General features: G+C 28.8%; 4 protein-coding genes across 4 annotated transcripts; 3 read left to right on the plus strand and 1 right to left on the minus strand.

The window, feature by feature from the left end:
• The first annotated feature begins 302 nt into the window (after nucleotides 1–302).
• On the plus strand, nucleotides 303–2900 carry OCT59_001844 (uncharacterized protein). Its single transcript, XM_025311564.2, has 2 exons — nucleotides 303–1817; nucleotides 1920–2900. Exons 1-2 carry the CDS (start codon nucleotides 1049–1051, stop codon nucleotides 2714–2716), a joined length of 1566 nt encoding a protein of 521 aa, XP_025170432.1. The 5' UTR covers nucleotides 303–1048; the 3' UTR covers nucleotides 2717–2900.
• Nucleotides 2901–3447: 547 nt separating this feature from the next.
• On the plus strand, nucleotides 3448–7022 carry OCT59_001845 (uncharacterized protein). The gene is made up of 19 exons (XM_066144116.1): nucleotides 3448–3584; nucleotides 3702–3833; nucleotides 3933–4051; nucleotides 4119–4228; nucleotides 4298–4369; nucleotides 4457–4580; nucleotides 4644–4748; nucleotides 4807–4869; nucleotides 4948–5083; nucleotides 5162–5301; nucleotides 5372–5489; nucleotides 5570–5634; nucleotides 5719–5813; nucleotides 5891–5990; nucleotides 6064–6242; nucleotides 6311–6475; nucleotides 6555–6660; nucleotides 6725–6805; nucleotides 6869–7022. Exons 1-19 carry the CDS (start codon nucleotides 3476–3478, stop codon nucleotides 7004–7006), a joined length of 2157 nt encoding a protein of 718 aa, XP_065995314.1. The 5' UTR covers nucleotides 3448–3475; the 3' UTR covers nucleotides 7007–7022.
• On the minus strand, nucleotides 6811–7998 carry OCT59_001846 (uncharacterized protein). Its single transcript, XM_066144118.1, has 3 exons — nucleotides 7757–7998; nucleotides 7268–7495; nucleotides 6811–7178 (listed from the first exon to the last, which is right to left on the minus strand). Exons 2-3 carry the CDS (start codon nucleotides 7424–7426, stop codon nucleotides 7113–7115), a joined length of 225 nt encoding a protein of 74 aa, XP_065995315.1. The 5' UTR covers nucleotides 7427–7495; nucleotides 7757–7998; the 3' UTR covers nucleotides 6811–7112.
• Nucleotides 7999–8017: 19 nt separating this feature from the next.
• Nucleotides 8018–10202, plus strand: OCT59_001847 (ADP/ATP carrier protein aac3). The gene is made up of 5 exons (XM_025327619.2): nucleotides 8018–8724; nucleotides 8824–8844; nucleotides 8989–9082; nucleotides 9299–9520; nucleotides 9608–10202. The coding sequence occupies exons 1-5, from the start codon at nucleotides 8175–8177 to the stop codon at nucleotides 9663–9665; spliced, it is 945 nt and encodes a 314-aa protein (XP_025170429.1). The 5' UTR covers nucleotides 8018–8174; the 3' UTR covers nucleotides 9666–10202.
• The last annotated feature ends 1040 nt before the right edge of the window (nucleotides 10203–11242 follow it).

Below are 11242 nucleotides of genomic sequence, written 5' to 3' on the forward strand. Positions count from 1 at the left end.
ATATTTTACCAATATAGAAATACTTATTGTTGAAATAAATTATTACAGGTAAATTTACAGGAAAATTATAATCAGTCATTATTTACTCATTATATCTTAGTTAATTCGGAAATTACTTTATTCTATTACGATCTAAATCAATTGAGTAGATCAAGTAAATCAAGTATACGAATAATAGCATTGTATAAAACTAAGCTTAAATTATCAAAATTTCCGTTACGCGTTTTGTCTTTGAATCCTCTATATGATTGGTCTTATTTGTTGGTCTAGTGTGACCACAGCTTTGATTCTCGATTGGGATCATCGTTATTTAATTTTTTTTAAAAAAAATAAATTGTAAGAAACTTATACATAAATATCGGTTGTTTTTTAAAAAAATTTTTTTTTAGCGAAATGGCGAGACATTTAAAAAAAGGGGTCGAGCATCTGTTAGATGACGATATTTTTTAATGAAGGACAAATTTGTTACTTATTCAGTGTGTATTTCCTACGTGAACGATTGGTTCTCTCTGGATGTTTGTTACTACTATAATCTACGTGTATCGTGTAATAGTAGTATATCAATTTAAACAAAAAAAAATATATATTCTCTTTTTCATTATTATTTACTTCATTATTTATTTATTTTTTTTTCTTGTAATACTAATATTGTATATTGACGATTCCTTCATCGCTTGCCTATACACTCTTTAATTTTTTTTCTTTTTAGATCGTTTCCTCTCATTGTATTATAACACATTTTAATAGTATTTTTAAGGGTTAATAAAATTTATTATTTTTCGCATTATTATTTAATAAAGTTATATAATTTTTTTGCAAAGTTTCATCATTTTTTTTTTAATTACTATATACTTATTTTCTATTCCTTTACAAGGATTCAATGTTATGGTACGTTCAATTATTGATACGATTATACATTCTCCGTTCATAACATCAACTTTATTTATAAATACATAGTATATATATATATTTTTTGTAGTTTTAATAATTTGTATCATATATACACACCACCTATTTATTCACCTTATTCAATATATACGAATTAGAAATGGATTTTGATTTAGACAATAAAGTAGATTCTGCAACATCATCCAAAAGTGGTAGAGTCTCGAATACAATTCGACGTTCACTATCAAATTTAACTTCATCATCGAAATCAACACTTATAGATAATAATTCATCTAAACAAAAATCTACTACAAAAAAATTAAAATCAAATCAAAGACCCAAATCTGCTCTTCCACTACCAAAATCTTCTTCAAATACTCCACGTGCTTCATTAATTCATAGTACAGCTGGCGATTTAATACCTCGTTCGAATTCAATACCACGACCTCCTTCTACACCAACTCTACGTTCGTTATCCTCTGATGATCCGCCACAAATTCCACCATTATTACCATCAATTACCCTTTCCCAAGATTATGCATCAGAATCATCTTCTGCTACCTCCTCTCCGTCAACTTCAAGCATTAATACAACATCTGGCATTCAATCACCATCAACAACTTCTTTATCCTCTAATGAGACTACAGATGATGATAATTCTTTGGATATTAAAGTTTTCTTAGCTGCGCCGCGTTTAACTCAGCGTGTTAGATTAAAAAACGGAAGAGTTGTTAGTTTTTCTGAAGTGGGAGATAGAAATGGATTTCCGGTTTTTGTTTTTTTAGGAATGGGTTGTGTAAGGTATTTTATAGCTTTCTTTGATGATCTTGCCTCAAGTTATGGGTTAAGATTGATATGTCCTGATCGACCAGGTGTTGGACTTTCAGATGATGTTAAGGTAGAGGAACAACAAGTATTGAAATGGCCAGGTACACTTTTTACAAAAATTATAAAAGTGAATTTAAAAGTTTTATTTACCTTTATTTAATCTGACTAATTTTTTGATTTTTTTTTTTCATTTTAAAAAAAAGATGTGATTAAAGAGCTTTGTGAAATGCTTAATATAAACAAATTTTTTATCATGGCACACAGTGCTGGTGCTCCATATGCACTTGCTTGTGCTATGAAGATACCTGAAAAATTACAAGGAACTATATATCTTGTATGCCCATGGGTGAGTACAACGGTTGCCAATAATTTTAAATGGCTTCGTTTTGTTCCTACACCTGTTATGAAGTTCACCAACACTGCAGGCATCTCTTTACAACAAATGATTCATGGAAGACAACCGTATTCTACTAAGCCGCCACATCAACGAAATTCTGGGGCTTTAGCTTCTCCAATGTCAAGCCTTGAGAAAAAACAACAATTGGGGCTTGCAATTCTTAAAGCATCTTTTGCTGAAAATCTATCTGGTGCTAATAATGATTTGCTTATGTGTTTTGAGCGACGTCATTCATTTGGATTTTCATATACTGATATTAATCATCCTGTGCATGTCTTTCACGGCACAAAAGATGAAAGAATCCCAGTTTCTGCAGTAAAATGGATGGAAGATAATATGCCTGATTGTAAATTATCTTTGATTGAAGGTGGCAAACATTCCTTACTTTTACGTGCCGAGATCGTAGATACAATATTTAAAAGTATCGCTGTTCAATTACATGTCAAAGATGAATGTCAAGTATGTAAAATTTCATCCAAGTGCTGGTTAATGGAAGAAGCAGAAAATGCTAAAAAACTTATAGAGGAAGAAGAGAGGAAATTAAAGGAGGAAGAAGAGGAAAGATTACGGAAAATGCCCGTTGAAAATATAGCTTGTACATGAATTGATTATTTAGTTTTGTTATATATAAAACTTATTGTTACTTTATATTATTTGCATTACAACAATAATTGGTAAAAAACGAACGTAGGACATTGTTAAATGTGTCAATTTATTGTATTTAATAGTAAAAGCACTTTTTTTTTAATAATTTCTTTAATAAATTTACTATCAATCTTTGAAACAAATAAATTAATATGATAAATGTTATTAAGCAAATATAAAATTTATATTTTACATCAATCATTTTTTTTTTAAAAAAAAATAAATTGTTTGTGTTATTATTCATTTCATTTTATATAGATTTTATTTATTTGGACATTATAGAGCATAATGACCAAGTTTTCTTACATTTTTGACAATGTTTCTTATTTTTGATTGTGACCACAATTTACATTTTTTTTGAAAATTTGGGCAAAATTATAAAATATAAAATTTAAATCATCCAGGTTAAATTACCCCGAGTTAAAATTAGTTGTAATATAAGAAAATTGCTAAAGCTCACCAGCGGTGATTGTCACCATACCAGCATTAATATGCACTTTTGGCCTGAATTAAAATTTAATAAAACACTGACCGGCATTACATCATAAATCCACCACTGGTGCTGGTGATATTTAGCAATACCATAACTGATAATATAAACTAGTTTGATTATATTTTTGTTTACAGACCAAATTGGTTACACAAGAAGATATAAATATAAGTTCTCCAGAAATTTTATAATTTGACGCGTCGTCGTCTTATTTTGATATCAACGCCATGCTTGACGCAAGTCGCGAAAAAAATGAACGAGAAATTCAAATCCCGCACTCGGAAAGAACAAATGTCGAAATGCTTATCAATGAAAAGATACAATACATAGCTCAAAGTATGTTATCAGACCAAGAATTTTTTTTATTACACGCATCCTGTTTATTAATATTTTATATTCTTTTATTCTTGCTACATAAAAACTATGAACAAATATATAAATAATAAAATTTAGACGCAAGCGTTAAAGACGTTAAAAAAAATGTGAAAAATCAAATTGTTGAATTAGTTAAACTGGTTTCAGAAAATGGTCTTGAAGTATCGCAACTAGCTGCAGTCTTGAATATTTTATTTGTTGGAAAACTTGGTGAGCTTATATTTCATAAAATATTGTTATTAACAAGCAAATTCTCATTTAATTATATATATATATATATATTTTAAAAAAATGGGTAAATGATATCAGAATGTGTTGATATTAAAAGGCTCGTAAAAATTCTTTTGCCGCGTGCCAACGTACCTAATTTTCTTATAATAAAAGTTTTGAGTAATCTCGGAAATAAAGGTTTAAATTACAATGTTCAGGTATTTTTAAGATAAATCAAATGATAACTTGTGTCTATCAAATAATAATTTGGCATTTCATTTAAAGGCTCTTTTACTCCGTTGGATTATAATAGTTTATAATGTAATTGAAGATCATTCGCAATTGATAAAGTTCTATGGTGTAATATTCCATTATATGGAGTATGATACTTTAAGGTAAAAATTTAGTTATTTCTATTCACGTAAGAATCAACTTATTCTAATAAGTTTAATTATTTTATAAAGGCCATTTCTCTGTCATATTTTATATTTAATGACACGACGTGAACACGTAAAACCTTACAGAATACGTAAATTGTAATTTTCGAATTTTTTTGTATTCTTCGTTACGTGGACCTTCTTTTTTAATTAAAAGCTAATTGATGAGTATAATTTCTTTAATAGAATTGATCTTCGAACCAGGTTTGGACCTGAACCGCATCTTCTTGGATTACTAACCCTTTATAAAGATTTCTTTCCGAATTTAGTAACAATTCGCATTCCACCTATAAAAAATGCTACATTCAAGGTATAAAAGTTTGATAGATATGATTCCTTGTAACTATTTAGCTCATCAACATATTTATTTTAGTGTCCCGATGTTGAGTGGTTTCAATTATTTAATCAAATTCAAAGAAAATGGAATTACAATATAATGAATAATCCTATAACAAGATCGTCGAGTTTTAAACCAACGGTATGATAATGAAACTATTTATTTGAGGAATTTTTAATTAATTTAAGTCTAATTAAAGGCAAAACGGAGAAAATTAGATCATGTGGAGATTCCAAAAGCATGTACTTTCAATGCGACTCGAGTAAGAAATGTTTATTTTCTTTTCAATCGTTTCGATTTTTTCAGTCTTATATATTAACAAGATTTAACTACTTATTAGAATTCAATAACTTTGGAAGAAATTATGAATATTGAGTCACTTGCTTCCAGCATTGATAAAATCGATTTACCGAGTCAATTGGCTTCTGTGCTGGAAAATCGAATGCTGCAACATATCGTTGTGTGTAACCCCGAAAGTTCGTAAATCAATTAGCAAAATAAGTAAAAATGTTAATTATGTAGAATTTTTTTACTAATTTAATATGTTATTATAGAAGTTACTATTGCGAGGATTAGTTATTGGCTTGAGCAATGCCTTATGGAATTAGTATATTGGAATGATAATACTGCTGAAACAAAAGCACGACTTAATAGCTTATTGATGAAACTTGTTGCATTAACGGAATTCATGAAGGTTTTCAATTTTTTTAGTCTTACTTTTTATTCATTTAAACTATAAAATTTAAATATCATTAATTTATTAGGAGCTGCTTCCCGTTATACAGGAATTTTTAGTAAAATATATTCAAACATGGGACGGAATAGAACACCAAGAAGCAATATTTAAATTATTATCGTTTTTAAGACCCGAACCTTTTGAACGTCGGTTATCTAGTAACAATACTATAATTTTTTTTTTCCTCCTTAATTTACATATTTTTCTTTATGGTTTCTTACTTTAGAGTTATCAGAGAAATTTTTTACACCATTACAAAATCTGCATGAAAAATTATCATCAAGTTGGAAGGTATTTCATTTCATCATATATTCTGCATATAATAAATATAATTTTTAATAAGTATCTCAACATTTGCATTAACATTTGCATTAGGCTAGATTGATACGTTGTTATACAGATCTATTTACGCATTGGATTTTATTTCAAGAAAATAATTTCGGCGAAAATAACAATGAAATCGAAAAATCGTGAGAAATATTCTATTTATTTTTTATTTAAATAATGAAAGCCTTTAAATATTAATGTCATCTTTATTTTTATTGAGTGAGAATTCGTTTTTAAATCTCTCAATTAAAGGAGATTATTCTAGAACAATTCAAGGGTTTATTCATCATGTTAATCAGGTCTCAATTATTTCTCTTGAGGTAAAAATTTTTGAATTTGAAATCCAGTAGTTAAATTTAGTTCTAAATTGATGTCATTTGGTGTTTCATTTAGAGCACAAATGATGATTTAGAAGTGCAGCACGCAATTTTTTCTGCCTTTGAAGCCATAGCGAATTTACAAATGAACTACAATTGGAACAGAGTTGTTATTCCTTCATCATCAATAGTCTATCGTGCGTTCTTTTCATCTTCAGGAATGAGTTTGTCTAGAATTTGTGGAATTATTTTACAGTAAGCGTTCATTTTATTGAAACGATAATGATCATTTCATATTTCCTCAATAAAAATTTTAATTGTAGATATAAGGAAGCATTTGATAAGAATCCGCAACAAAATGTGTCACTTCATTGCCGTAGCTATATAAATTACTTTAATTCGTTTGTTATGGATATATGTAATTGTTTATGGAGGAATCGTCCTTTTAATAAGACTGATAAGAATTCAAAAGGATTTCAGTTAGATGAGTGAGTTTTTTATTCGATTATTCTATTCTATTTATTTATTTGCTATTTTAACGCGTTTTATTTAATTGTTTAATTAAAGCGATATTATTCGAAAATTGCAAGAGACATGTAATGAAGATTGGACATCTTGTTATTCACTAACTCATTTACCATCTTTTGCCGCATTATCTAAATCTTGTATTCAGGTATCAATTTAAATTGTAAATAATGTATTTTTTTATATTTAGAAAATAATTTTTTTAAAAACAGGATTTAGAGGAATCGACTCCAAATATTAAAAGGCGGCTCACTTTACCCGCAACACAATTTTCGCTGAAAGATATATCAACAGTGAGTAAATTAAGTAATGATATTTGTATTTTTATGCTTTTTATTTAAATAAATTTATTTCAGGCGGGCGGGTTACAAATATCATTTAACGATTATAGAGTTCATTTTTTGAATGTACTTTATAAACTTGGATTTGTCGGTATTCACGATTTCTTGTATCAATCCTTGACATCATTATCCAAACTGAAGAATAAACCATGAATTTTTGGACTAGTAATATGATACATTTCACTTGTGGATTAACTAATTTTATTTAACATTAACGTAAGTTCATATTGATAATGTAATTAAATGCAATTGTTCCTTCCTACAAAAATTTGCCGAGACGAGCTAGGTGATAATTAATTGTATTCGTATGTTTCGAACTTTTTGGCTTCATGATTAAATATTATTAATAAGTTTATCATTTACTTTTATAAATGGAATGATTATTATAAAAGTTTGAATGATTCTATACTTTACCGCTCTACGCATACATTCAGTGAGTGCTTGGACAGTTTGTGCACAGGAAGGAGAATCAACTGAACTAGTTGCCCAGCAAGTTAAAAGAGCAGCCATTTCCGGAGTACAAGGACCTCTTTGATCAAGTTTTCTTGAACGAATAATAAGTTTTTTTTTCATTTCTTTTTTTTAATTATAATATTTTGAAACTTACGGGTTTATGAATTTCTTATTAACCAATCAAATCATCTATAAATCATGGCCAATCGGGTATTAACAGGATTTAAAAAAAAATGATTTCGTTACTAACGATATATCCTAAAAAAAATCAAAAAAAGTAATAAGCAAAGAACAAAAAATAAATGAAATTTCTGTCCAAGGTTTCTTCATGTCAGATACCGTACGTAGTCATTAAAAAGTCACCATCACATTCATGCCGAATAATATGGATGACATTATACTATCATCATAAACTTGGGAAAGAAACATTATAAAAAATAAATATCATACTTTTTTTATATTTTATTCTCCTCTTTTTTTTTAAAAAAAAAAAAAAATTTTGAATGAAAAAAATCTTTTCTTAGATAAGGGTTATACTTAATGCCCGATCTTGTGAGTTTTACTTCTATTTATGCTGTGATTAGGGAAAATAGTAGGACACAACTTATTTTTTATTCTAAAATCTGCAAATTTCCGAGTTCCCCTAATTTTTTTTATGGACCAAAAAAGTTTTGTATTTGCAGAAAAAGATTACGAAATAATACAAAAACCGGAGATTAACGGATTGAGTAATTTGTATACATTCTGATAAGCGAATTAAAAATTTTCACATTCATTCTTTACAATTTTTTTTTTTTTTGATCTTATATTTTTCTGCCATTTTCCGGTTATTCAATCTTTACTTCCTCCCCACTCTTGAATATACATAATGTCGGGCGAAAAGAAAACTACCAAATCTTCCTCTTCCTTCCTCGCTGACTTTTTGATGGGTGGCGTTTCTGCTGCTGTCTCAAAGACGGCTGCTGCCCCAATTGAACGTGTCAAGCTTCTTATCCAGAATCAAGATGAGATGCTCAAGTCCGGTCGTCTTGCTACACCCTACAAAGGCATTGGTGAATGTTTCACCCGAACAATAAAAGAAGAAGGCTTTATCTCCCTTTGGCGTGGTAACACTGCCAATGTTATTCGATATTTCCCTACTCAAGCCTTGAATTTTGCGTTTAAGGACAAGTTTAAGCGAATGTTTAATTATAAAAAAGATAAAGATGGCTATGCTAAAGTTTTTCTCGGTAACATCGCATCTGGTGGTGCTGCTGGTGCTGTTTCTTTGACTTTTGTATACTCGCTTGATTATGCTAGAACTCGTCTTGCTAACGATGCTAAGAATGCTAAAAAGGGAGGTGAACGTCAATTTAATGGTCTTATCGATGTCTATCGCAAGACACTTAAGTCAGATGGTCTCATCGGTCTTTACAGAGGTATAGTATTTTTCATTTAGATTCGATCTTTTGGTTTTTTTTATCAATATATTTAATTCTGATCTCTCTTATATTTCGTCTATTTTTGTATTAATCTAGGTTTCAACATTTCATGCGTCGGTAAGTTAATTACAAATTTTATTTGATGGATTGATGCGCATTGCACCTCATCAAGTAATAAGACTCGTACTAAACCATTGAGTCATATGCACAATTATTTATATCAAACGCTGATCATTTTTTCTCTAAATCATATGACAATAGGCATTATAATTTATAGAGGTCTTTATTTCGGTATGTTCGATTCTTTGAAGCCAATAGTTCTTACTGGTGGACTTAAAGACAGTCTCCTTGCATCGTAAGTACCAAAACTCTCATGGTCTTTAAGCATACATACGAGATATTTGTATTTATAAAATCATTCAGAACATTAAATGTTGAGCAATTGAAACCGATTGCTTCTTATGGACGTAATATGATTGTCTTTTCCAATAATAATTAGAGCAATAGCTTAATTTGATTCTCTTTTACGTTAAATACTCACAAATTTGCGACTTACATTGTACAAAATTAGATTCTTGCTTGGTTGGAGTGTGACCATTGGAGCAGGTCTTGCAAGTTATCCCATAGATACTATACGCCGTCGTATGATGATGACTTCTGGCGAAGCTGTAAAATATAAATCCTCGCTTCATGCCTTTAAAGAAATCATAGCTAAAGAAGGACCAAAATCTTTGTTCAAGGGTGCTGGTGCTAATATTCTCCGTGCCATTGCTGGTGCTGGTGTGTTGGCTGGGTAAGTTTTTTTCTATACTTTAATTGTCTAAATTGTTTTTTAAATATTCTTTAAAATATGTACCCTTTCATTTTAATTTTGCAATAGCTATGATAAACTTCAAGTAATATTCCTTGGTAAGGCCTATTCTGGTGGTTCTGGATAAGTTCGATTATAGCTCAATTCTTACCCCGACATTCAACTATTTGATTTTGGAAATCGGTAAAAGGGTAGAAAAAATACTAGATATATTATTAAAAAGTTTAGGATGTAATAGCTGGCTTGCAAGATATTAGATTTTGAAGTTAAAATCATTTTTTTTTTATATATTAAAAGAATTTTTATAATTTGAACCATTTGAAAAAAGTTTACATTAATATTGATTACTCTTTGGCTATAGATTTGCACTAATTATTTGCTAAAGTCAAAAGTCAAAATATATGATGTAATTATACATTTTAACTTATAACTTTGATTTTCGACTTCATAATTACTTAATTAATATTAGAATCAGAATCAAAAGCATTTATAGATTTACAGGTTTTGCATATTAATGCATCAATACTTTATGAATACTTTGTAATTAACTCTAACTCATGTGGAACAACATGTTAGGGCCGTTTGGCTTCGGCTCAAATGATTAATCAGATTTTATAGATATTACAATAAATATTATATAATCATTAATCATCCGTTAACTGTAATATATTACTAGATCGACATTATCCTAAAGTTTGACTACTAGTCCTGTCTAAAGTACTCCGATTCTTTTACAATTTACTCAGTTTAAAAATTGAATAGTACCCCGGGTACAACTTCCATCCTGATAGTACTAGAAGAATTTAATATGAAACTTTAAATTTGATTTAAAATAACAATAAATCTATATTCGATAGACGGTATATTACAATGTTGTGTGAATTTTTTTTTGTCAATAATCTGATTTCTAAAGCTAAGAATCGAGTGTACCCATCGTGATCAAAAATTTGCGAATAACTGACTATATCGGTCAAGCCTCGCGAAAACGATAGGAAAACCTTCAAAGAACCGGAATACGTTAGTCGCTGATAAGCTTAATTTGTCGTGTTACTCGTTATTATTAAAGTACTAATAAAATAAATAAAAAATTTTGTGTGTGTACAGTATATAGTACATACTTTAGTTGTTATAAGTCAAATATTGCGCGACAAATAACATACAATGGACTGAATACTCTTTAAGTTTAAATGAAGTGATTGCAATTTGTCGCTAATTCTGTCATAACCGGATTGTTTATGAAAAGGTGTTAACTTTGATTTTATCTGTTATGCAGTAAATTTTGCGATTTCCAATCACTATTAATTTTAAATCACGTGCATTATTAATTTTATTAATATAGTTTTTCAAAAGTCAAAAATTGGTATGTTTATACTTTATAGTCAGTCATATAATATATATAATATTTTGTTTTAACGTTAGCACAACATAATCAACAAAATTCCTCAATGATGCAATAAAATTTAATTTATTTAATTGACTTTTTTTCTTTTTTTGAAAATTTTATTAAAATCTGGCATTATATCATCTAAACTTTTTTAATTTTCATCAATCCATCAAATAACATTTGTAATTAATTAACTAGTTGACACATTATTACAAAAATAGACGAAATATAAACGAAATCAGAATTAAATATATAGACCAAAACGCGAAAGATCGAATTTATAAATTAAAAAAATACTGTACCTCTGTAAAGACCAATGA

The sequence above is a fragment of the Rhizophagus irregularis genome, chromosome 10, assembly GCF_026210795.1.
Source record: "Rhizophagus irregularis chromosome 10, complete sequence".
In the NCBI taxonomy this organism is placed as follows: Eukaryota; Fungi; Glomeromycota; class Glomeromycetes; order Glomerales; family Glomeraceae; genus Rhizophagus; species Rhizophagus irregularis.